This window comes from Syngnathoides biaculeatus, chromosome 19 (genome assembly GCF_019802595.1).
Source record: "Syngnathoides biaculeatus isolate LvHL_M chromosome 19, ASM1980259v1, whole genome shotgun sequence".
Classification (NCBI taxonomy): domain Eukaryota; kingdom Metazoa; phylum Chordata; class Actinopteri; order Syngnathiformes; family Syngnathidae; genus Syngnathoides; species Syngnathoides biaculeatus.
In genome coordinates this window covers 11,661,770-11,687,208 of record NC_084658.1, presented here as the reverse complement: position 1 = coordinate 11,687,208, position 25,439 = coordinate 11,661,770, and the positions used below count along the sequence as shown (strand labels likewise).

Genomic DNA, 25,439 nt, shown 5'->3' with positions numbered 1-25,439 from the left:
CACCTGCGATGGGGGACGAACACGCCCTTTCTGACACGGCAGCTCTTTTCAAAGAAGAGAACGTCTCACAACCGAGTGAAGTGACCGGGGCAATATTACAGTTTTATCGTTTAGTTATCGTTTTGAGCCGTATTTAGATGAGATGCGGATCACGGCCAAACCACCTCCCCGCCCGATCCACCTCCGCAGCGGCGAGCAATGACGACACCACGGCCAAACCGCCTCCCCGTCCGATCCACTTATGCGGCGGAGATGAACAACGGCGCCCGCGAGCGACGACGACGGTGCGGCCAAACCGCCTCCCCATCCAATCCACCTCCGCCGCGGGGATAAACAACACCGCTAGCCAGCAATGATAATGACGCCGCGGCCAAACCGCCTCCCCTTCTGATCCACCTCACCCGTGGAGATGAGCTACCGCGGCCTGGCGCCGCGACAAGCCACCTCGGCGGCGCCGCATCCGCTGACCACGGCTTCGGCCGGGGTGGCACATCAATACATTTAGCACCCCTGACTTACGGATTACGTCCCCAACCCCAACTATTGTTTTTTTTTTAGTTGCTGTATACACATCTCTCATTTGGAACCCACTAACCTCTCGTCCTTTGCACCCGTGGAATAAATTTTCACGACCGGGTCTCTTGCAAACTTATGAAGGGTAAATCCATCCTCCCGAGCGTTCAAGTGATTTCCAGCAATGCAACGAGCCGGCATTTCGGCTAGCACGAAGGAACAATGAGCTAGCTACCTTCCAGCAGGTAAAACGAGTATAAACAGACGAGACCGCTTGAGTGCGCTACTGCCCTGTACGTCACTTACTGGTTCTTCTCGAAAACAAATCCCTCGAGAGGATTTTAATTTCGGGAATTACAAAAATCCACATATGTCAAAATCATGTTTTGTGGTGAAAAACCAGATGGTTCCATACTGGCTGCCATTTTTTTTTCCATTAATAACATACTAAAAATCATGCATTTCATGACAGTGGAGCTTTAAAAGCAGTTGAAAAAAATCAAGACAAATAAAGCCCACTTGGTGATTTATTAAGTCAAATGTACAAAAGATGAATGATGTGATGCAGTTTCCTTTTTTGTTTTTCGTTTTAATCGGCTTTGTCATTCAGACAAAAACAAAAAGCATGTCACAATCGAAAGCCTCAGAAAGAGACGATCATCCGAACCCTGGTCTCGGTTGTATTACAATCTACCGTGGAGCACAGTTTATGTCCTTTGTGTATTTAGAATGTCATATAAAAGTGCAGAACTGTATGTATTTACAGGATATATATATATATATATATATATATATATATATATATATATAAAGAGTTTCAGCATTGTTCCAAGCAGGTAAGGCACAGTCAAGGTTGAAATAAAAACATTTGATCGTTCCTTTTCAAAAGTGCCAAACAACACCCCCTCCTCTCTTTTTTTTTTTTATTTTTTTTTTTTTTGGGGGGGGGTGACTTGCTTTGTTCCATATACAGTGTAGAAAGTAGAATAAAGGCGATGGAGTGATTGAAATTGGACTGCATCGGATTTAGAAGCTGCCAGAACGTAGAACGAGGCCGCGGGAAGAAACAAAGTCGAATACTGGTAAAGTAAAAAGGGGGGAGCACACGCCCCCCCCTCCCCCCCCTACCGGCTGTAAATAAGCAACAACGACACTTGAATGTGCTTCAACATTCTCTTTGGCCACAGACTGGAATGGATTCGAGTCTACCCCCAAACAACAGGGAGGAGTTGCCGGTATTGCTTTCAAAACTTCTCTGTGTGAAACTCTCACGTGTATAAAAAAATAGTAGAAAAATATTCGCTGATTATCCGGCATGTCGCGTAAAAAAAAGAAAAAAATAACGGCGGCCCGATATTAAAAAGTGCAATGTACAATCTAAACAGAGAGTAGGCGGATCCCTCCGTTATGTTTAAAAAAAAAAAAATGAATAAAATAAGACGTGTTCTGCCTCGCGGGTTCGTATCGGAGCCGTAACAGTAAGGGAATGCTAGGGAAGCCCTGTTGTGTTCAAAGACGCAGAACCGTGTGAAGTTTGGGACAGTACCCCGCCTACACTGGGTTCTGTGTACAAGGCACTGGCGGAAAAAAAATGTTCTTGTTATGGCAGCAATTTTGCGCGATGAGTATTAGGTCCACCCAGTAATTTTGCAATGCTGTGAAACTGCGTGAAGACGGACCCGCAATATCCTTCCTTCGCTGGGTTCTGCGTTAAAGGCACCCCCCGGGTAAACTTTTTCTTCTGCTACGGCTCTGATGCGGGATCTCTGCGTGAAACAGGCCACTGCGAAAACAACGATGCTGTAATGCATGGTATCAATACGGCATTGCTATTTCTGACCAGGTCGTGAATCTCTTTCAAAATATCGATTCGACTTATTACATCGTGGAACTGCGGTATTGCGATGTACTGTCAAGGAACACGGTGAGAAGTTTAAAATACCCACAAACATTTTTCAAAGATATTGTCAACTAGAGATATGAGAAAGGACTGTGACATTTCATATTGTTAGGTCAATAAGAGTACGGTAATTTCCGGCCTACAAGCCGCGACATTTTTCCACATGCTTTCAACCCTGCGGTTTATGCGGTCATGCGGCGCTAGTGTTAGCGCCGAGCTAGCATTAGCGCACCTGGTTATAAGCCTTGGTTCACAAAGAGTTTAACGCTAGTGTGGCACAAATGCTCGGCCGGGAATTACGGCCTTCACTTTTTTTTGACACATTGTAAATCTAGCCAATAGAACAATAAAGCTAACCCAACTGTATCGTTAGGGGGTATCACAATAAAGTATCATCGCTTTATACTGCGATGATATACATATTGATATATCTCCTTTGTGTGTGTAAAAGGCGACGTATCGCCGCACATTCTTGATATTGGAACCAAGAACAAAAATTTTGGCTTTCTGATGTGACACTTTTTCATAGGTTGTGCCTCTCATATCGGCTAATCGCAGAATCACATCTATATCGTAGCTCGATGCGATATCGGGATCCCGACAATAGAGAGCTATCCAGGATCACGATGCATTTTCAAATTGACTTTGCCACTTCCGCCCACGTCGACAACAGCCTGCGTGAAATTGGATGACAAAATCCCACTTTGATGGGGTTTTCTGCACGTGCCGTATCTCCTGTTACGACTCCGATTAGGCCACTTTGCAGGATCTCCGAGGCTCCAGTCTTATTGTAAGGCTTCGATGGAAAAAAAAACAAAAAAAAAAAAAAAAAAAAACAGGATGACTTTTTCTTTTTGCATTGTCATATAAAAATATCGCCTGCTAACGGAGGCTAATGAGTGGCGTTTACAGTACTACCACAGCCAATCACAGCTGCACTGATGCTAAGCTAAGGTAGCAAATCGGCCCCATAACGCTCTCTGCCGCTAAGTCCTCACTCTAGCGGAGTGTTGGTGTTCAGGGAGGGGGCGCCGAGTCATTTGGGGCCGAAGCCGCCCTGGACGAACGGGTGTCCGAGCAGGACGTCGGCGGTGGGCCGGCACTTCTCCTCGACGAAGACCTGGCGCAGGAAGTCCCGGCAGGTGTCGGACACGCCCTCCGGCAAGGCCGGCTTGGTGGGCTGCGTGGCGATCTTGAAGATGGCCGCCATGGCCTCGTACTCGGCCCACGGAGGTTTCTGGGTGAGCATTTCCACCACGGTGCACGCCACGCTCCTGAAGGCAACACGGCGAAAACGTGTCACAATATGAGCTCGTTTCGATACCAAGATAATAAAAATCTTTTAAAGTTTCCTGAATTAAAATGGATAATTTAAATAATATATATGAACTGTATTCCTTCAAATCAAGATTTGTTTTCTTGTAATATTAAAAAAAAACTAATCCTACTAATATTTTCATTATACTACAGTTTTCCTTTCAAAATAAAAAAATTCAAACAAATGCATTCCAGAAAAATATTTTCAGGAAATGGGAAGATATTCTTGCAAAATGACAAATTAACTTTGACATGACTTTATTATTGTATGACCATTTCTAATGACAGTTGTAATTGTGATGAATGTAAAATTAGTTTGCTCTTAATTTGATAAAAAAAATATATTTTTTAACATTACCAGAACATCAATACATATTGACAATTCTTGCAAAATTACATTATTTTCACAATACTATATAAATTTATGCATGTAAAAGTCTTTAGTATCCTGGCAATATTACCGGAATAACTAATTATGCCAAAATAGCATTTTAAATATTTTATTTCATGATGAAAAGATGAAATAGTGCAAGAATAAAGTTGCACTTTTCAAAGAAAAAATTGTAAAATATTAAACAGTAAAATCATTTTTATCATACATTAGTTTCCCGGAATATTCCATGTTTTTGTAACAGTACTAGTTTATTTCTGCAACACTAACATTTCTTGCCAAATTACATTTTCATTTTTTTCCTCAATGGAATTGGAATATTACAAGGACTGCTTTGGTTGCCAGTCTGTGGAAGCTGCAGATACGGCGAAAATAAAATATGCATACAAGCTCACATTTGCACCTGTGGACAATTTCAAGTCTTGAACGAATAACGCCTCAATGAACCTATCTTGCATGTTTTTTGGAATATGAAACTTCACAGGGCCTGTGTAGAAGTTTTAAAATGGCGGCAGACAGCAGAGGGCGATGTAGTCCCGTCTCAAAGCCTTTTCAGGTTATTCCCCCACTACGAGTCAATCGTGTCATTAATGGACCTTTCCGACTTGTCAATCACTTGTACAATAATAGCCAATCAGATAGCCACATTGTCTTAACCCCTGGCTTGCCACACCCCTCTCACCATATTGTCCCTCAAGCAATGCTGGTTGTCAGTAGCGTGCGCTTGGAAAAGTTAATGTTACGAACAAAATGGTCCTCAGATGCGCTTGGGGACGAAAGATATCCTGCTAGCTTACAAGGAACCCGAATGATTCATTTTCCAAACCCTAAAACACAGTTGACGAAATGTCTATGATGGATTAAGGCTCACGGAAGAGCGCACGTACAACTAAATGTGGACATTATCAACAAACAAGGCCGTATGTTCGAAGGTAAGTGAGGGAGAAGTATCGTCTCTGTGTTTGTTTGAATTATTATCAGTGCTTTATACATTGCAGGAGAACAACTTTCACTTTTTTAGTGTATGGTCAAACTTTTTTTTTTTTTTTTTTTTGCATCGATCGCCAACGTTTCGCTGAAACTCTGACATTGCGTCCATAATCTTAATTCCGTGTACATATTCTCGCGTGAAATAAATGAGACCTCTCTGTAGAACTCTCTTGGACAAGTCTGACGCATTTGGCAAAAAAAAAAAAAAAAAAACATACCCCAATATTATCTGGAATACGCAATAGAGAACCGAGTTCAAACATGTTCTGTTCAATCGCCATTTTGGAAGCTTGTGGGACATAGCTAAGGGGGCGGAGCTTAAGATCCTCACCGCAAAGGTCCATTAAAAACCAAGCAAAGAAAAGGGGAGGGGCAAACAAGCAGCAATACCGTTGTTTTTTTTTTTTTTTAAACGACTTGATTTCATTTTAAAAAGAATATTTTCCAAAGCCAGCACTCCTTGTTCGGTATAATGATTTCTATTTTCAACGCGGAAATGTAACAGCGGTTTTACAGCGACATACTTTTGCGAAACGGGACGAATCCGTATGGAGGTGTACCGGTGCTAGATTCGAATCCGGGAACCCCTGGAGGCAGGCGTGCTCGCCGCTTCTTACCAGACGTCAGCCTTGCGTCCGTATCCCTCGCCGTTGATGACTTCCGGGCTCATCCAGTAGGGAGTCCCGGTGACGGACTTGATGCCCGTGCCGGACATGCAGATGGTCTGGATGCGTTTGCTGGCCCCGAAGTCCCCCAGCTTCACGTTGCCGGAGGAGTCCCTCAGGATGTTGGCGCCTTGGCGGGAGGAAAGACGGGACCGGGTCGGCGACGGATTAGTGACGGTAATAAAGTTACAAGAAACACATATGTGATTCATAAGAATAAAAATTGCAAAATGAGAATGCAGTTGTAACGGCATGAGAAATGTTGCATGAATAAAGTCACGAATAACAAAAATACATATGCAATGGAACAAAGAATAAAGTGTAGAGTCAGTAGAATAAGCTTTGCACTTACAAAAATAAAGAAGGAAGTTGACAAACAGAAAACTCAAAGGCAATCAATCAGTCTTGTCCCCTTGCCAGAAAACCGAATAAACGTAAACACGCCTCGCACAAGTCCCGCGCCGCATTCCTCATGGTGGAAAAATCCCAGCCGCACATACGCTCAAACGGGCCACCCGCTATCTTCTTTTTCCAGGCCAGACGCAACATTTCAAGTCAAGTGACTCAAAGCGCTTCTGAACCGCTAAACCAAATCATTTCACATCCGGCGTGGGACGATTTTTTTTTTTTTTTTTTTTTTTTTAGCCGCAGACGAGCTCCGGAAGCCAATTTTCCGAGCGGAAAATGTGGGAAAATGTGTCTCTTTCTTTTTTTTTAATTTACCTTTGATGTCTCTGTGGACGATCATGTTGCTGTGCAGGTAGGAGACGCCCTGCAGGATCTGCCGGCTGTATCGCCTCGTCACCTTCTCCGTCAAAGCCCCGTAGGCCTTCAGCTGGTCTTTTATCGAACCCTGAGCACAAATCCGAAGACGGGGCGAGGGAGAGGAGGGGGAGAGATCCCGGGAGCGTTGTTAGAAGATCATCTTTGAACGCGTGCTTGGAAAGTTCCAACTGAAACGGATTTACACTGCTTGGCATGAGGGGAGCCTCTCAAACGCACTCGACCGGTGGAATACATGTGCCGAGGAATTGACTTTTACCGGTCCGTTGTGATGGTCTGAGCGCTCCCGGTGCAGAAAAGTCTTCTTGTGATTAACACGCATGAGCGTATATTTTGTACACTTCCGGCCAGTCTGACACGTCCCGTGTGCCATTCGACAACTTGTCGCGGAGTATTCACGTCCGCTATTATGTGTATGAAATGTTTCAAGGAGTGCCTATATAAGGACGAGAAAGACGGACAAGGACGCTTCTTTTCCCCACTGCTCTGGGAAACTACGCTGCTTGGAACACTAACGGACACGGACGCCGGCTGCCTTTCGTTTTTGGGCTGGCTGGAACTTTGGCTAACTTGGAATACCCGCTGGGAGGAACATTGGCTTGTTTGGGACCACCCGTTCAACATTGGTGACTATTCGCCGTTGTGGCTCATCGAGTCTGTTCTTGAACGCCTATTTTGTGTTAGCTATTTTATCGTGTTTGTGTTGTGTTGACATAGGAGGAATGAGAGTGGGGGATTTCCCAGTGAGCGTCGGCTACGTAACCAGAGTTCCCCTGTTGGTAACGCGTGCGCATTAATCACAAGGGGACTTTTCAGCACAGGGCAGTGCTCAGACCATCACACCGGTCGTGTTCGTGCTGTGCTAGCGTGTTACTGTGTCTTAGTCATTTCTACCGGTATGTTTTTTTTAACCGTCCCTGTTAGTGCGGCGCTAGCGTTAGCATTAAACTGGAACATAAGTGCCGAGGAAGTGACTTTTACTGGCCCTGTTAGCGCTGCGCTAGTGTTAGGGCTGTACTAGCGTGTTGCTGCTGTGCTACTGGCGTGTCTCAGTGATATTTACCGCTAAGTTTGATTTTAACCGGCCCTGTTAGCGTTTGTGCTAGCTTTAGCGCGGCGCTAGCATTAGCACTAGCGTTGAACTCTTACTGTGTACCGTCTTTCTTTGTAAATATCTCGTATTTCAATGAGGGTTTCAATGTGGGCACTTGCGGCTTTCACACAGCTGCGGCGTATGTATGTACCAAATGGTATTTCCTTTACAAATGTACTGGGTGAGGCTGATATACAGAAGCGCTCTGTAGGCCGGGAATTACGGTAACTGCATTTGGGAGGGGGAGGAGTCGAAAAAAGGCTCGTAGTTACCGAAACATTTCTTTCATTTGGAAGTGGAATTTAAAAAGGGGTGTTTAGCACCGAGCCGGAATATGACGGAGAAAAATAATGTCGGAAAGTTACCAGAATAAGGGGATAAAGGTGTAACGGTATGAGAATAAAAAGTTGGCGTAAAGATGACATATTACAAAGATAAAGCCAGTGAGTTTCAAAATAGAGATGTAAAGTTATAAGGATCATGATTAAAAAAAAAAAGTTTTTTTTATTATCGTGAGAAGTCATAAAACTACAGAAATACACTTGTAAAGGTGATTTGAATTTAATCTTAAAACTTCATTCTTGTAATGTTATAAACTCGATATGGACTAACTTCATAATTTTACAGCTTTATGACTGTAAGATTATGGCTTTATTTTTGCAGCTTTATAACTTTCTTTTATCTTGATACACTTTATTTTCCGTTTAGTCCTCAAAATCCACTGACAAATGAAGAAAATAGATAATCAATTTTTCTTGCTTGAAGTAACCATGACAGAAAAAAAAAATGCGCATGATTTCACGTCTTCCGTCCATTTAGTTTTTTACAGCACTTTTCTATCTATGCGGAAATTAGGGTAGCTCATGGACTGGTCAGCAGTCAAACCAGACGAGGGAGTCAAACCCAGAATCTGTGAGGCAAATGCGTTAACCACGAGCTCAGCTGCCCCTTTTTAACATCTTAGCCGTTAAAATATCGCACCTAACGGAGCGGCGGGGGTGTTATCGCCTGATCTGGCAGCACACTGCGGCGTAAATGTCGAGACGGGCGATAAAAGTGGTGCCGCGGTCAATATTAAAAACAGGCAGATGGATAGTTTTCCTCTTTCTTTGGGAAAAATAATCCCATAAAGCGAGCAATTGGGTTGACATAAAGCACCTTTGAGGACAACCGCTGACATTTCCGCCAGCGTCTCCGGCAGACGACGACATACGTGACATTTTACTTCTGGGATTACAACATTTTTTTTTTGTTTTTTTTTGTTTGGTTTATATCCACGCACCCCAGGCATGAACTCCACAAAGATGGTGAGCTTCCTCTGCTCCATGTCCCGCAGGCAGCCGTAGTACTGCACGATTCTCTCGTGACGCAGGTTCTTCAGCAGCTGGATCTCACACTCCAGAGCGTTCACCTCCTAAACGCACAAATAAGGATATCTAGTACAGTAAGGGGAATAACGTTCCGCACCCCTAAACTGGGGTAACAGTTCTTGTTCCCACAGTGAAGGGAAAATATACTCCTGTGAGTATTATTGCATGCTCATTTTGGAAGTGTTGCTGCTCTGTGTATTAAAGTAGCAGTTCCTTGAAGGTTTAGGCTTACTTCTATGCTAACTTTAGCTAGAAATTCACCTGTCTGGAAAGAGTATTGACTGGTCAAATGAGAACATAAATTTACATAACTGTAGATGGGAAAGGCATGTTTTGGTTTTTTTTCTTTTTACGCACACCATCTCTGGAATTATATAAATGAGCAGTATTTCGACTGAATGTCACAAACACAAAGAGAGCTAACAAAGTTGCGACGTCAGAGCCGCGAGTCAAGTGACAACGCGGTTTCTTTCTAATAGACAGTACTTTGGCGCGCTATCATGTCTGTCCACTCACCTTGCTGGTGTCCTGACAGTCGGGGTCGAAGGGCACCTGCTTGGCCGCCAGCTCACGGCCCGTGTCGGCGTCGTAGCACAGGTAGACCTCGCCGAACGCGCCGCGCCCCAGCAGCTTCCCCTGCCGCCAGTTGACCGGCGCCCGCGGGGCTGAGGAGACGACGACGGCAGTACATTCGGCATGAATACGAGGTAGCAGCTCCAGCACGCAGCCGCTTGCTAGTCGTTGCAGTAGCTAACATCCCTTAGCTAATCACCCTATTACTTAGCTAGCTGCTGGTCAAATACACAATAACTAGTAAGCTACTCACTAAATAATGACTCTATTCGGAAGCTGCTAGCTAGGTTAGCTAGATAGTGGCTCTATTAGTCAGTCGTTTAATGTGCTGTATAAATTACTCAGCGACTAGCTAGCTAGTTACTCCAGTACCGAATCAACTAGTAACCGCTAACTAGAAAAAGCATTTTAAGATTATGATTTCCTGTTAAGCCAAATAAAACAATACATTATCGGTGATTAAACATTTCTTAAATAGGAGAACAAACTTACACTTGGCAGTTCCACGCTGACAGCTTTTGTCTGCGTTGCGTCCCAGCGTTCTTAGCTCTCCGTACTGGAGGCCGCCGCCACCGTCGCCGTTGTAGCTGCGCGTGCGGCTGGAGGGAACCAGTTGGAAGAGGTTTTCCTGCGGCATGAAGCTGCGCGGAAGTGTCCTGCGACCTGCCGAAAAAGAGGAATTGGACATATTAACAATTTCTTAATGTGTGGGGATACAGCTGTGTACGTGTTTGCTTTACAGGTGCGTCTCGGCCAAGCGGAGACACTCCGGTTCCCTGGCAGCGCGGCTTCCTCTCTAAAGGGAAGCCAGGACGGCTGTGTTTTTAAAACGTGTTGAGGTTCAACAGAGGGAAATGTAAATCACTAAGTGGCTGAAAGGCCCTTTTTAAGCTGCTCTTTAAAGCCAGGATTTCGCTGCTTTTTTTTTTGCTGTTAAAAGACTGGACACTCTTTCGCGCAGTTTGAGCAAATTGCAGCATCAGAGCCCGAAGATTCTGCTCTGTTGCTGACTTTTCCTTTAACGCATAACCCAGCAAAGGTCAGATTTTGCCCCCAACCGTGTCCACTTTCACACAGAGAGACAAGAATAGCCCTTTTCACAGTACACGCACTGCCAAAAACAGGATATTCTGTTCCTCTTTTATTTTTAATTTGATAGCTCTCTAGTATCAAGCCGTTACGCCGGTCCTAATTTATACTACCCCTAAAGAATGGCAAGAGCGGCTAATTTTATATGTTTATCATTATACTTACGATCGCCATAGTCTTTGCTCCGATTGGGCAACTGGAACTGACGAGGAAAAGTTCCGCCTTTCCCGTGGCGACCTAAAGGAGGAGACAAAAGATGGTGTTAATTTAGTTTAAAATGAAGGTGAGAGAAAGAGAAATAAGAATGGCCATCGGTGTGTTGCAAACGGAGTGACAAGGTAGCTAGCAGCTAGCAACTGAAGCAAACTGTTACTGGAAAGACTCGCTTCTGGAGCAACGACGTAAGGGAAGTCCTCAGTAGCAAGCTATTGGAGCGACAATCAACTGAAATGAGTATGAAGTTAATGGCTCGTAACACAAGTGACAATCTACTGGAACAAGTAGGATGCATGCTGTTAGCTACTGGAGCAACAAGCTAGTGGCTGGCTACCGAAGCAAATAGATACCGGAGCGGCTAGCTACTGCAGCAATGAACTAGCTGTCAACTAACTAGTAGGTACTGAAAAGACAATCTATTGCTACTGACTTAGTAGCTACCTGCTAGCAAGGTGGAAATAGGTACCAGCGCCACTAATCACTGAAGCAACTAACAACTGGAACAGGAGCGAATTACTAGTTAGCAGCTAGATTCTGGAGTGAAAATCAATTGGAAAAACTGCATAGCTAATGGCGAGCCACTGGAGGGAATACCTAGCTAGCCGCAAGCTAATGGAGGTCATAACTAGATATCTGCTAGGTACCTAGTTGGTCTAGCAGATTGTCACATGAATAGCTATCTAGGTGGCTAGTCGCTCTGGTAACTTGTGGCACTAGTAGCTATTTGTGCAAGTAGCTAGATGTAAGATCCCCATTCATTTGAGTAGTCTAAGCTCTAACCGGTTGGTCACTGCAGGAGATAGCCACTAACTATCTAGCACTCCTGTAGAATGTTTTCCGCTAGTTTGCCACTAGTTCTACCGAGTCGCTGAAGTAGCTTGTTGCCCCAGTAGCAAGTAACTTGCTACCTGGTCCTTGAGTTTGCAAAATGTAACCCCGGCGCCTACCTATTCGAATGACATGCAAGCTAGCAGCTAGCTTCTAGACAAACATAAGCTGGTGCATTGTGTTTCTAGAATTCAGGAATGGAGTTCCCACGTCGGAAAATGAGGTCATGCGTTGCTAGCCTAGCCTTTAGCACCAACCCCAAGGCAGTAACCCAAGGCAGGTGGAGGACGACCACTGACGTAAACCCGAGAAGCAGAAGAGCGCTGAGCCACAGGCAATTGGAAGCAGCTGTCAGATGATGCGGCTTGTCCCGTCCGCTCCGCCCCCCCCCCCTTTGTGTTTGCGGCCGTCTCCCGTAGCGACGCAGTTATTTTTTGTGTTTGGCGGCGCAATGGAGGGGAAAAATTGACTCACAGGGAATGATAAACAAACACTGCAGCGCTCAACAGGCAGAGATTTACATTAGGCAAGCGTGTGTGTGTGTGTGTTCAAGCACGTGCCATGGAGACCCTCCTAGTTGGAACATTCAGACCAATACTGCGTCTCATTGTTTTACGGGAGAAAAGTACATGCACCGTTTTTTTCTTTATACATTCCTTCAAGGTAGGGCGAAGTTAAGAAAATAGCAGAAAACTGTGTAATTGATGTGCTGTGTCATCTAAGAAAATATTGTACTTTTGCTTCTTTGTAAATACAAATGTATTTATCTATTCCTTTGAATTTTCCTTGAATTTCATTCAATATAAAATACTTTTATGCTTGCATGCTAAACTTTGACTTGTAAAACAGCATTCCAGCTAATTCCCAGAGAGCGAGCGTGAGAGTGAGAGAGAGAGAGAGCACAGGATGCCATTTTAGCGCAAAACTCACTTTTGTATTCATAGCTGAGGTTCAGGTAATTATTGTCGCGGTTGTTCTGCGAGAACGGCGGGCTGCAACGACAAGAAGAGATGGAGAAAGAAAAATCATTTGCTATTCCTTTCGCATTTTTTTCCCCCCTCGAACTGCCCTTATCTTCAAACGCAGTCTGGCTCCAGCTGCTCCTGAGTCGAGCAGAGTTCTTAAAAAAAAAAAAAAGTTTTTGTGGTGCCACTACAAAGCTTTGGGTCTTAACTAATGTCTGAAACAACAACGTCCTCAATTAGATTTGATGAGCAGGCAGCATATAAGGTCGTGTTAAATGTGGAAAAAAAACTCATCCATTCATCTGCTTATCCTCACGAGGGTCACGGGAGTGTTGAAGCCTCTCCCGGCTGTCATCGGGCAGGAGGGCAGGGTACACCCTGAACTGGTTGCCAGCCAATCACGGGGCACATGGAAACAATAGCCACAGTCACAATCACACCTAGGGGCAATTTAGAGTCTCCAATTAATGCCAGTTTTTGGGATGTGGGAGGAAACCGGTGTGCCCGGAGAAAACCCCGGTCCTCAGAACTGTGAAGCCGACGCTCTTCAGTTGCACCACCGTGCCGCTCGAAAAAAAACTCCCATCCATCCATTTTCTTCACCTCTTATCCTCACGAGGGTCACGGGGAGTGCTAGAGCCTATCCCAGCTGTCAACGAGCAGGAGGCGGGGTACATCCTGAATTGGTTGCCAGCCAATCGCGCCGCAGTCACAATCACTCCTAGGGGCAATTTAGAGTGTCCAGTTAATGCCAGTTTTTGGGATGTGCGAGCAAACCCGAGTGCCCGGAGGAAATCCATTCAGGCACGGGGGAGAACATGCAAACTCCACACAGGCGGGGCCAGGACTTTAACCCTGGTCCTCAGAACTGTGAAGGGAACGCTCTACAGTTGCACCACCATGCCGCTAAAAAAAAACCCTCAAAATCGAAAAAATATACGAATAGAATCGATTTCAAACACTTTGAGCTCCATCTACATCATTTCCTTCTGTACCACGACCTTGAAGACCGCTCCAAAAGTACCCAAAAGGGCTTGTTTTGACTTTCGAGGGTCTTGTCAGAATGTTCAAGGGAATGCGTAGGTTAAGAAGTTCACCAAGACTCCTCTTAAACTATCCATAAGGTTTTGTTTCGACTCGAGAAAGACAGCATGCGTAGGATTTCTGCCGGTGCGCCAACCCCCTATCATATTTTACCACTAAATCTGGCTTGTCGCTCTCTGGGTCACTCCCCCCGGCTGACCCATCAGAGAAGCGTGACGTCTCTGCTGACCGCTGGGCGTCGCGGGGGCCACGAGACCCTGGATAAGGGGGCACGCATGCCCGCTCGCAGGGAAAAGTTCCAGTGCGCCGGTTTCCTGCCATTGTTCGCACAGCCTGGAGCCCAGATAAGCCTCGTGCAGGTAGAAGCCGTTTCCGCTCGCCGCTCGCGGCTCGCTCACTCTCCGAGCCTCCCCTTTTTCACTTTTCCCTTTTCACTCCCCTCGTTAGTGCCCCAGTCTCGTGTCCCGTCTCTCTCTCCTCTAATGATAATGGCAATGGAATCCGGGCACTGAGATAAAGAGTCACGTCGCCATAGCAACAGCAAAAAAATGACCCAATTCCACTCGCGCTGGACTGACCTTTTAACACGTCTTTTGAGCTGAAAGCGTCACGGAGGCGACCGCTCACCTGTCCAGAGCTTGCTCGATGGATTGACAGCTGCTCGACAGCGAATTGCCCGCACTCCCAAAGGGATCCAACATCTGAAATGTGACAAGAATTGAGTCCTGATGGTTAACCTCCAGACAGTTTTTGGAGGGGAAGTACAGAGGGAAAGGGGCTTTGTCAACTGCGTCATCATTTTGGGTTTCAGGTCTATGGGGTTAAAATGTTTGGGAAACCCTGCTGTAAAAGTATCAGAGTGGCATTGTTTTGGCTTTCTGAGAAAGTGTGCGGGAGAGAAAGCTTGCACCAACTCTGTCAGGATGTTGGAGAGGATGTACAGTGTGAACAAGAAAAACTGCTGGAGAACAATTCAAAAGGGATTTAAGGGTAGACGTGGCGGTGGTGCAGCAAGTCTATTGTGATGTTCAAGGGAAGTGAGGCTTAAAAGCTTTGGTCAAGATTCTTGTAAAGGTATCCAAAAACAGGTAGAGGTCTTCTAACAGGTTCTAGAGAAGACCATTTTCTATTCTGGCCTGATATGAGGGGGTGATTACACCTCTGTAAAAATATTTAAATCTCAATTTGGGATTTACAGTGAAGAAAATAAGTATTTGAACACCCTGCTATATTGCAAGTTCTCCCACTCAGAAAACATGGAGGGGTCTGAGATTATCATCGTAGGTGCCAGTCCACTGTGAGAGAGATAATCTATATAGAAAAATAGCTGAGAAACACAGAGTTTCAGATCCCTCCAAAAATTTTCTGGAGAGTGGCTAGGCCACGCCAGAACCTTGATATCCTTCTTACGGAGCCACTCCTTGTTTTTCCTGGCTGTGTGCTTCGGGTCATTGTCATGTTGAAAGACCCAGCCATGACCCATCTTCAATGCTCCGACTGAGGGGAAGAGGTTGTTCCCCAAAATCTTACAATTCACGGCTGCGGTCATCCCGTCCTTAATACAGTGCAGTCGTCCTGTCCCATGTGCAGAAAACACCCCCAAAGCATGATGCCACCAGCCCCATGTTTCACAGTAGGGACCGTGTTCTTGGGATGGAAGTCATCATTCGTCTTCCTCCAAACACGGTTAGTGGAATTATGACCAAAAAGTTCAATTTTCTTCAAAGCATGACGTCTTAGTGTATTACCAACAGTCACCTTGGAAACGGTGGTCCCAGCTCTTTTCAGGTCATTGACCAGGTCCTGTCGTGTAGTCCTGGGCTGATTCCTCACCTTTTTAAGGATCATTGAGACCCCCCGAGGTGATATCTTGCATGGGGCTCCACTCCCATTGAGATTAACCGTCATGTTTAGCTTCTTCCACTTTCTAATGATTGCTCCAACAGTGGACCTTTTTTTCCCCACCAAGCTGCTTGGCAATTTCTCCGTAGCCCTTTCCAGCCGTGTGGAGTTGTACAATTTTGTCTCTGGTGTCTTTGGACAGCTCTTTGGTCTTGGCCATGTTACACGTTTGAGTCTTACTGATTGTATGGGGTGGACAGGTGTCTTTATGCAGCTAACGACCTCACACAGGTGCATCTGATTCAGGATAATACATGGAGTGCAGGTGGACTTTTAAAGGTGGACTAACGGGTCTTTGAGGGTCAGGATTCTAGCTGATAGACAGGTCTTCAAATACTTATTTGCAGCTGCATTTCTGGATTTTTCTTTTTGGGTTTTTTCTCTCACAGTGGACATGCACCTACGACAAAAAAAAAAAATTCAGACCCTTCCATGGTTTCGAGGTGGGAGAACTTGCAATATAACAGGATGTTCAAATACTTATTTTCTTCACAGGAAATCTCGGTTTGGGATTTATTTCTACTCGCTTGCATTTGACTAAACCACATCTAGTAAACAACTGATCTCTCACCCTGCCTCACACCCTGACATCTGGATTTTAGCCTGTTTTATTACCACTTCTCACCCCCCCCTCCCCCTTTTTGTGATTAAGGCCTGTATACTATAAATAAAGGTGACCCAATTTGATGATTGTAATGACCTTTTACATGGGAGGCACATGGGGAGGTGTTGCACAAACACTGCCCCCGTGTTAAAGAGTGTTCAAAAGGCTTCATTTTATTTTTTGGGATGTGGTGAGGGTGTGTGCTGGGGTAAATGTTGCATCAACTTTGACGCGAAAGTTGAGAGTTGATGTGTTGCTTGAAAGGTTTTTGAAAGCAGACTGTAAAAAATACCCCAAATCCTTAGGGGGTATAGCGGGATGAAGGGGTAATCCAACTCTGTCACCATGTTGATGTTTTATGACAGCTGGATCTAAAAATATCTAAAGGGCTTTGCTTTGCCTATATTTTAGTTCGAATCCATACCCTCAGCTTAGTCACACAAATTGTAACTTCTTAATCTGAGGGTTTCTGTATTTTTGGACCAGCGGGTGCGCGCTTACATTGGGGTCCTGCATCTCGGGGATGAACTCCCCCTCGCTGTGGATGCTGGTGTAGGAGCCCTGGCGGGCGATCTGCTGCTGCTCCTCGGGGACGCTCCCGGGGGGAGGAGACGTCCGACCTGTGTGGAGGGAACCTGAGTGGAAGCCAATGCAGAGTTAAGTTCAGTTCCCCGACTGCAGACTATGAAATGCTTCCAGGTTTAAAACAAAATCGCAAAAAATTGGACTAAAGAATGGAAAACTGAATAAATGGAAGTCGCAGATACTTTTTAAGGGGGTTGAGGTGCATAACCTGCTCAAAATGGATAGACCCCCCCCCCCCCCCAAAAAAAACAAAAACAAAAACATGAATCACCTGTGGAGTGTTTGCGGACCCTCTCCGAGCCCTTCAGCAGCGAGCCTTTCAGATCGCCGAGCGACCGCGATGACCTCATCTCGCTCTGCTTGTCCCTGCTGTTCACCTGAAGGTACTGCAGGGGAAAAAAAAATTAGGTGGACTTGGGGGAACAGAAGAAGCTGGACAGGAAGTCGGGAAATGTCATCCGCACGTCATGACATGGAAGCAGGAAGTGCGCTTCCTCGAAATGACTTACTTCAGCCAACAGTCTTATTCATATTGCTTTTATTATTGCCTTTTAGTGTTGCTATATAAAACAACAAGTCATGTAATCTCGGGCAGTTGGGGAGGGGGTGTCTCACGTGGTTGTTCTTGGGGTTCTTCAGGAGTATTCTGAGCAGACCGTTGGTCACCATGCTGGAGCCGAGAGAAAACACGGCCTGGTCCAGGTCCTCCTGACTCTTCAGCGGCAGCACCATCTTGATAAGGAGCGACAAAACAAGACGCGGCGTGACCTTTTCGGTTATGACTTCATTGTTCCATTATGACGGCATGTGAATGCATCAGTGGGACAGAGAGGTAGACAAAAAGGAATGATCCCTTCATGACCCTCAAATCTTTAGACGAGGGGGACATAAAAATCCTGTAAAACCTTTATACCGTAATCTCCGGCCTACAAGCCGTGACTTTTTTTCCCCCCCACACGCTTTCTGCGGTTTATGCGATGTTGGAGCTAATTTGTGCAGTTTTTCCGAATGGCCGAAAGAGCGGAAGAGGTAAGAATGAGACTGGTGGAATATATGTGCCGAGGAAGTGGCTTTTACCGGCCCTTTTAGCGCTGCGCTCGCGTGTTTCTGCTGTGTTACTGGCGTGTCTCAGTGATATTTACCGTAAGTTTTATTTTAACCAGCCCTGTTAGCGCTAGCTTTAGCATGGCGCCAATGTTAGCACTAGCTTTAGCACCAGCATTAAACTCTTTCTCTGTACCGTCTTTCTTTGTAAATATCGCGTGTTTCAATGTGGGCACTTGCGGCTTTTACGCAGCTGCGGCGTACGAATGTACCAAATGATATTTCCTTGACAAATGTACTCGGTGAGGCTTGTAACCAGGTGCGCTCAGTAGGCCGGGAATTACGGTAGTTTAACTGGAAGTTTGCGATACATCACTGCAGTATTTTCCTGTGTGTGTGTGGAAGGGTGAGGGTCATATATCAACAATACTATAATTTTTTTTTTAAGTCATATGAAAAGTCACTTATTGATAGATTACCTCCAAATGTTTACATTTCTGCAGTGACCCCCCCCAAACATATCACAAATTACCGGTACCTCTTTCTCCATGAAGAACATGTCCATCTGCTGACCAAAGGCCTCGGTCACTTTCTGGAACAGCTCCTTGATCTTCAGCGGCCTCTGGAATGGAATGATCCTAGGAGGGATGAGAAGAGCCGATACACTGTATTAAAAAAAATGATCAGATTGGAATAATGGGGAAAAAAAATATCTGCATTCACTCCACTAATGCGTGGCCTGACGGTTAAACAAATACCACACACACCTTATCTTCAGCCAATTTCTTTCGAAATTAGGGTTGAACATTGCAATATTAATTAAATCAGTCACCTGTGTGAAATTGATTCTTTTGAGGTGCCGCTGTTTTTGTGTTTTTAATCAGCATTTGTGATTTAGCGTAAAACTGCATATCGAGTATGTCTTGTGTCCTTTGTATGACATCCCAGGGTGCCCTGCCATGTCGAATTAACTTTACGGTGACATTTTCATTTTCTCAATTTGCGCGATTATTTTGGAACGTGGAGAAAGACTGCAGCGGAACCCTGGCTTCACGTCTCCAATTTCGTCGTTATTTAAAACGTGCTGCGGCACATTGGGAAAGTAGAAAGTGGCGATTGGTGGGAGACGACTGTCCTTGCCACTAATCGATATGCGATTAGTGCTAAGTGTTGCTAATGCCGCCAGTATCAAGAGGGATGTTATATCACTTTTTTTTAAAAGATTTAGGCAGAAGAAAGAGGGTGAGCTAATGCTACCATACCAGCGTTTAAAAAAAAGAAATAAATATGTTCTAAAAAGTATCCGTTTATTCTTTTAAAATTCCTTTTAGAGTTTGGGTGGGTAGATGTTGACGAGGGTGCATGGCTTCCAAAATGTGGATCCTTTGAAAGTATCCCAATTTTTTTTATTTTTTTTACTATTTATTATTTTCTACTTTTTTTAAGGTTTTGAGGGAGTTTATAGAGACGCGAGATTATGTGCTAGCCCCCTTTTTTCAAGTCTTTTTCCAAACATTTTCATCTACATCACCCCTTCAACATCCCGACAGTTGAGTTGGTACACCCCATTTTCACCCAAACCTCCCAAAAATGTCAAAACAAAGCCTTTTGGAAACTTTTAGAGCAGTCTTTGCCGCATGTTGAAAGAAACACACCCCATTCGGAGATGGTGCTTCCATACTCCACCAAAAAAGAAGGCAAAACGCATCATTTTGAATTGCAAAGTTAGAGAAAGTCTGCTTTTTAAGTATTCAAAATGCTTTGTTTTGACATCTTTGTCAGAATGTGGAAGGGGGTTGCTAAGTGATGCTACGCTACCAGTAGCAATTACAAACCAATGAGCCGCTGTCTTCAACGCACGTATGCAACGCGCCTACGTGTGTAAGCGAGTGTGCCACATAAAACGCTTGCAGAGGGGGAAAAAAAAAAACAACCAAAATAAATAAATTGGTACACAGACTCGCAATCAGGGTGCCTGTTGGCTGCCGTTTCAACACCATCGGTCCTCCCCCTCATCATCCCAGCCTCAACCCACACACAGACACACACACACACACACACACACATGGGCAGATGGGAAACTTCCTGAGAGGAAGCGAGGTGGTAAGGAAAAAAAAAAAAAAGAAAGAAAAAGTGGAGCGGCAGCAAAACGCAGCAGGATGTCTGTCTTTTCCTCGTCTTTTACAGAGTGAAAGATAGCGAGAGAGAGAGACGCTGAGATATTTACAGAAAAGAATGCTGACGTGCCTGAGAAAACAGAAGGAAAGAAACGCGCTCGTTCACATTTCTGCACCGACTAGCGCTTATTATTAGAGCCACGGTGGCGATTTAACCTGCGCACCATTTTGGGTCAGTACGGTGGTAAAAGTATGCACACAGGAAATACGCACAACAATCGCATGCGCTGTAACACGCCTTAGCCAATCAAATTGTTTAGTCCGAGCACCTTGACGCCAATGCATTTGATACAGTTTGATACCGATTGGCCGAGTCTTCGCAAAACTCCCGCTTTCCCGCTCACCCACCCCAAAAAGATGTCAAAACAATGCCTTTCGGATATTTTTAGGGTCATCTTTTTTTTTTTTTTTTGGAAGTTGTGTGTGTCGGAGAAGAGATGGCGCCGTCCGCCTATCTTAGAAATCTTGATATTTATTTGATTTCTACAACAAAAAAGAGATTTAAGAAAAAAAAAACTGCCTTGTTTTCGCCCACGTCATTTCCCCGTCAGAGGACGAGATCGTGCCTATCTTAATGAGCGCTCGCTGGTTTCCTCGTTGGACAAGGGGATTCTGGGAAGAGAGGGCAGGCCTGCAGATCACAGCTAAACACTTGCCATTTCTGTTTATACTCCCAGATGATGTGTGTGATAAAGCGCTGCTTAGAGGATGCTGCTCCAAACAGATATGCCTTTCCTTCCTGTCAGAAGCGAGCACGTGGGGAGCGTGCACAGTCGCAATCACCCGAAAGCCCACCGATTTTTGCCCAAATATCTAACTCTCTATATCAATCATTCCGTTATTCCCGTTTCAATCTTTCAATATTCCGTACAGAAGAAACAAAGCTTTCTTCGAGCTTAGATCAGCGCCCTTGGCAAACGGAAAGAGGTCATTTCTTTGTACTTAGAAAATGTAGTTGGATAATTGACTGTAATTTGTCTTGATCTTGGGACAGATAGTTTTCTTTTGTACTTGGTTTTCACGGTGTTCAATGAGCGCAGAGCGGTACGTATCTGAGAGTACTAATTTGCAAATAAAGTGAAGCAACCGTTAGGAAATGTATCATCTTTTGGTTAAGCTGACAATAATAACACAGTCAAATCATATACTGTACATACTGTATGTATTCAGAGAGCTACAGTGTGCTCCTCCTTAGGCTTTGAGGCAAAGCCAGAGGGGAAAAAAAAAAAAAAATCTCAGTTCCCATTTCCTGCCCTGAACCGCTTGCCAATGAAAAGAAAGACGGTCCAATTAGATTCCATTGTGGACGGGCGACGCGGTTCTACTGAGTCAGGCAGACCGGCGGACGGCGGCCAAATCATGGGAAACGGGTTCATTTGTTCCAGGCTGTTGTAAAAACCCTTTATTAACTGGACAGGCTTGGATTTTAAGTCAGACTTTAACATTCGGAACTGCCACGCAAATACAGGAAAGAGACCCCAGTGTAGTACACTAAAATAAAGTAAAACTTACTCGTACATGATACGGTAATGGAGATATATTTGTATTTATTTACTGATGGAATCAATAATCATGTGTAAATTTACAACTGCACCTTTGGACTCGCAGTCTCAACTCAACTTTGAGGCCCTTTTTTTTATTACAGGGAAGAAAAAAAAAAAAATCGACAGGGAAAAAATATCGTAAAACGAGCTCGCCAGCTGAATAAAGGCAACTCGGGTACGCGGACATCTCGTACTCTCCTCGCCGGCGACCAATTAGGAGCTGTGAAAACGTGGCCGACGCCAGTGTGAAGTTCTTTTCTGCTGGAGGCGCACCGATGGCCGAATGCACTGAGCTGTATGCTTTAGAATCGAGGCAAGACAATTATTCGAGAAAGTTTCTCGTCCGATTCCCACGGGTGCTTCTTTGAGGATTCCTTCTTTGTCTTGAAGGAGTCTCGGGATGTCAAATGGAAAAATAATGAAGGGGGTGCTTCGCGGCCTATGGACATCCGTTCATTAGGGTGGCAGGTAGGGTGCCCCCGAAACTGGTCATCAGTCACCTGGTTAACAATTTGAATAAACTCAAACAGCCTCAAAAATTCAACCAATTTGGACGTTTTTTTGTTTTGTTCCTGAAAGCTCGCCGTTCCAACCGTCACAAGGTATGACGTCGGCGTAATCCCGTGAGACTTGAGCTTCCCGAGCCAGAAATGCAAGTGCTCGGCTAAATGTCAACGCGAGAATGTTTCCGTCTCTTCGCGCTACTCGAGCATGTAACTGCGATTACTCCCTCTCTCTCTTGACACAAAATCCCAGGCATGACAAAAAAACAACAAAAAAAAAGAGCTCCGGAACTGAAGTGTTAAGGCTGGGATACGTACCGTTTTTCTCTCTCATGCTCCAGCTTGACTCTTAAATCCTGTTGAGAAAAAAAAAAAACAACAAAAAACAGAGGAGAGTTATGGAGCTTGAAAGCGATTCATACTTTTATGGCATAGAGCGGAAGGAGTGAAATCAGTGTCTGTCCAAATGCACTTAAACTGTTTTCGTTAGGGCTTGTGAATGGATGTGAACGCTCTTCTATTGCGGCAATTAAATCGCCCTTTCGGTGGGTTTCCATCCATCCATCCAGCCATCTATTATCTACCGCTTTTCTGGGTTGGGTCGGAGGGGAAGTAGCTTCAGCAGGGATACCCAGACTTCCCTTTCCCAAGTCGCTTCTTCCAGCTTTTCCGGAGGGATCCCGAGGCGTTCCCAAGCCAGCCGAGAGACGTAGTCTCTCCATCGTGTCCTGGGTCGTTCTTGGGGTCTCTTTCCGGTGGGACATGCCCGGAACCCCTCACCGGGGAGGCGCCCGGGAGGCATCCGAATCAGATGCCCGAGCCACCTCATCTGGCTTCTCTCAGCTCGACAGTGAGCCCCTCCCTGATGACCGAGCTTCTCACCCTATTTCTAAGGGAGAGCCTGCGGAACTCATTTCGGCCGCTTGTATCCGGGATCTTGTTCTTTCGGTCACGACCCAGACCACATGCCCATAAGTGAGGGTAGGAATGTAAATCGACTGGCAAATTGAGAGCTTCGCCATTCGACTTAGCTCCCTCTTTACCACAACGGACCGATACAAAGTCCGCATCAAAGCAGACACTGTCGATCTCCCGCAGCATTCTTCCCTCACTCGTGAACAAGACCCCAAGATACTGGATCTCCTCCTTTGGGGGGTTTTCACGAAATCTTTCAAGTGATTCACAAATTTATGCCACAAAGTTGAACCATACTTAAGTATTTTTTTTTTCTCAGGACTCAAGAACGGGTGTGAAATTCATTCTATGCCAGCAACTACAGTAAACTGACTTTTGGGGCTCAAGCATGGTTGTGAAAATGATTTTTTTTTTTTTTTTTTTACTTGGAAGTAGGAATGGGTAGCGTGAATTGAATCCAAAACTCGCCAAATGTTTCGGTAAGTCACAGTTTTATGACGTATGAAATCAATTTTAACTGCAGGCAAACTGTTTCGTAACATAACACGTGACGAGCTGATGAACCAAAATCCAAATTAGGGACATTAGACAAATAGAAATATTAACTGCAGCATAGGACAAAAACTGGGCAGAGACTGTGACGATTCAACACAAAACGGGAAATTCAAAAGGAATTTTAACACCTTTGTACTCAAGTTTAATTATTTTCATTTATTTCTATGTGCGCCAATAAAAAAGGAAAAAGCCACCAATTTCCCCCGGGGCCGGACTTTGGACATCCTCTGAATTATTCCAGATAACGCCATCACGCGACGTGGCTCCGACCAAGCGGCGGCGTGACACAATCTCGGCAGTTCTATTTATAGACGCGTCACTCGAAGGAGCAGGAATCCAGAGGAGACGGCGAGTCTGCGTGAGGTCACGGCGCGACCGGGAGCGGGCGCCGACCAATTGGCCGAGAGGAAAGCGGAGGCCCGCCCCCACGAAACTGTTCTTGCTCAATATTAGTTTATCATTAGAGCTGATTACTGGCTCCACACTTTCCTTTTTTAAAAAAACCCGAAAAAAACCAGCAGACATGTCATTCCCCCCTCCGATGCAAGAATGTACGGAGCATGTCCACTATCTTTGTAGAACATTTTCAGCCATGTTTGCTGAGCATATTGTGGTAAGAAGGTTAAAAAAAAAAAAAACAAAAAAAAACACTACCATGACGAGTTTCGTCACGGGGGTTTCTTGGTTGATCGGACTTGATTACCTGTTTGTACAGCAAGGTTCTGGTCTTGGGCTTGTGGCTGTTGTGCTGAGTGTAACAACACCCCAGGGCCGCGAGGTCCTTCATTATGGAATTGAGCGCTTCTTCATCATCTGAGAGGCCGAAGAAAGGACAAATTATTGCACGTGGTAGAAGTAAAACTATAACTATAAATTGATATGGTCTCTGCATTGTGGATTTTCAACTACAGCCTCCGAGCCTGGCACTTATGAACGGAAGTTCGCTGCGCATGCAGACGTCAAACGTACACGCACACAAAAGAAAAATAAAGAAGTTTCTGGGTAAGGCAACTAGGTGATACTTTCACCCCCCCCTCGCCCCCCCCCTTGACATTTTTCTGACATTGAGTAACTTCTGTTTTGGAACTTTTTATTGTTCATGATGATTGCGTGTCTCGTTCAAAGTTCGGCCGCCCACGCAAGACGCACACGCACCGACGGCCACGCCACCACTTTTCAAAAAAGCAAGTGAACTGATACTTAATTAGCATTCATCATGTGTTGGGAATTATGATCTGGTTTTGCTCTACAGTTCCACATCACCTATCTACGTTTGCAGAGTCCACCGATTCACATTTTTTTTTGTGTAGAACCCCCCCCCCCCAGCCATTTGCTTAAAAACGCCACTCCGTGTTGTGTGTGCGCTTTCTGTGACGCCCAAAGATTCCAGAAGGCTTGGCTCATTTGGAAAGTACTAATTGGTGTCAAGGAAGTATGTTAAAGTGAAACTTCTCTTATATAGTATTTTGTATATTATTATTTCCCTCATTTATGGATCATTTAGATCTTTTATCCTGTTGTATTTTTAATTAAATTAAAAAAAACCTTTTTATCTTTTGTTTAATATTGTACTTTTTACTAAATATTTCTGCATTATTAATTTTATATTTTAGTAATTTTGTTTAATTTAATATTTTCTATTCTTTCCCAAATGTATTTCTTTTGTATTATGTATATATTCATTAGGGCGGCACGGTGGACTCAGCTGGTAAAGCGTTGGCCTCACAGTTCTGAGGACCAGGGTTCGATCCCGGCCTTGCCTGTGTGGAGTTTGCATGTTCTCCCCGTGCCTGTGTGGGTTTTCTCCGGGTACCCCGGTTTCCTCTTCCCCCCACATCCCAAAAACATGCAACATTAATTGGACACTCTAAAT

The 25,439-nt window shown here is 44.9% G+C and overlaps 1 protein-coding gene across 1 annotated transcript in view; it reads right to left on the bottom strand.

The window, feature by feature from the left end:
* Positions 1–939: 939 nt before the first annotated feature.
* Positions 940–25,439, bottom strand: part of map3k22 (mitogen-activated protein kinase kinase kinase 22) — a 48,923-nt gene continuing 24,423 nt past the window's right edge. The window contains exons 4-18 of the mRNA XM_061805553.1: positions 24,270–24,379; positions 22,415–22,452; positions 18,411–18,510; positions 17,444–17,560; positions 17,100–17,214; positions 16,745–16,878; positions 14,365–14,438; positions 12,659–12,720; positions 10,850–10,921; positions 10,088–10,258; positions 9,539–9,687; positions 8,935–9,066; positions 6,500–6,629; positions 5,729–5,906; positions 940–3,687 (exon numbers count right to left, since the gene is read on the bottom strand). Coding sequence (XP_061661537.1) covers positions 3,450–3,687; positions 5,729–5,906; positions 6,500–6,629; positions 8,935–9,066; positions 9,539–9,687; positions 10,088–10,258; positions 10,850–10,921; positions 12,659–12,720; positions 14,365–14,438; positions 16,745–16,878; positions 17,100–17,214; positions 17,444–17,560; positions 18,411–18,510; positions 22,415–22,452; positions 24,270–24,379 — 1,820 coding nt within the window. The 3' untranslated portion in view covers positions 940–3,449. The remainder of the gene's footprint in view (positions 3,688–5,728; positions 5,907–6,499; positions 6,630–8,934; positions 9,067–9,538; positions 9,688–10,087; positions 10,259–10,849; positions 10,922–12,658; positions 12,721–14,364; positions 14,439–16,744; positions 16,879–17,099; positions 17,215–17,443; positions 17,561–18,410; positions 18,511–22,414; positions 22,453–24,269; positions 24,380–25,439) is intronic.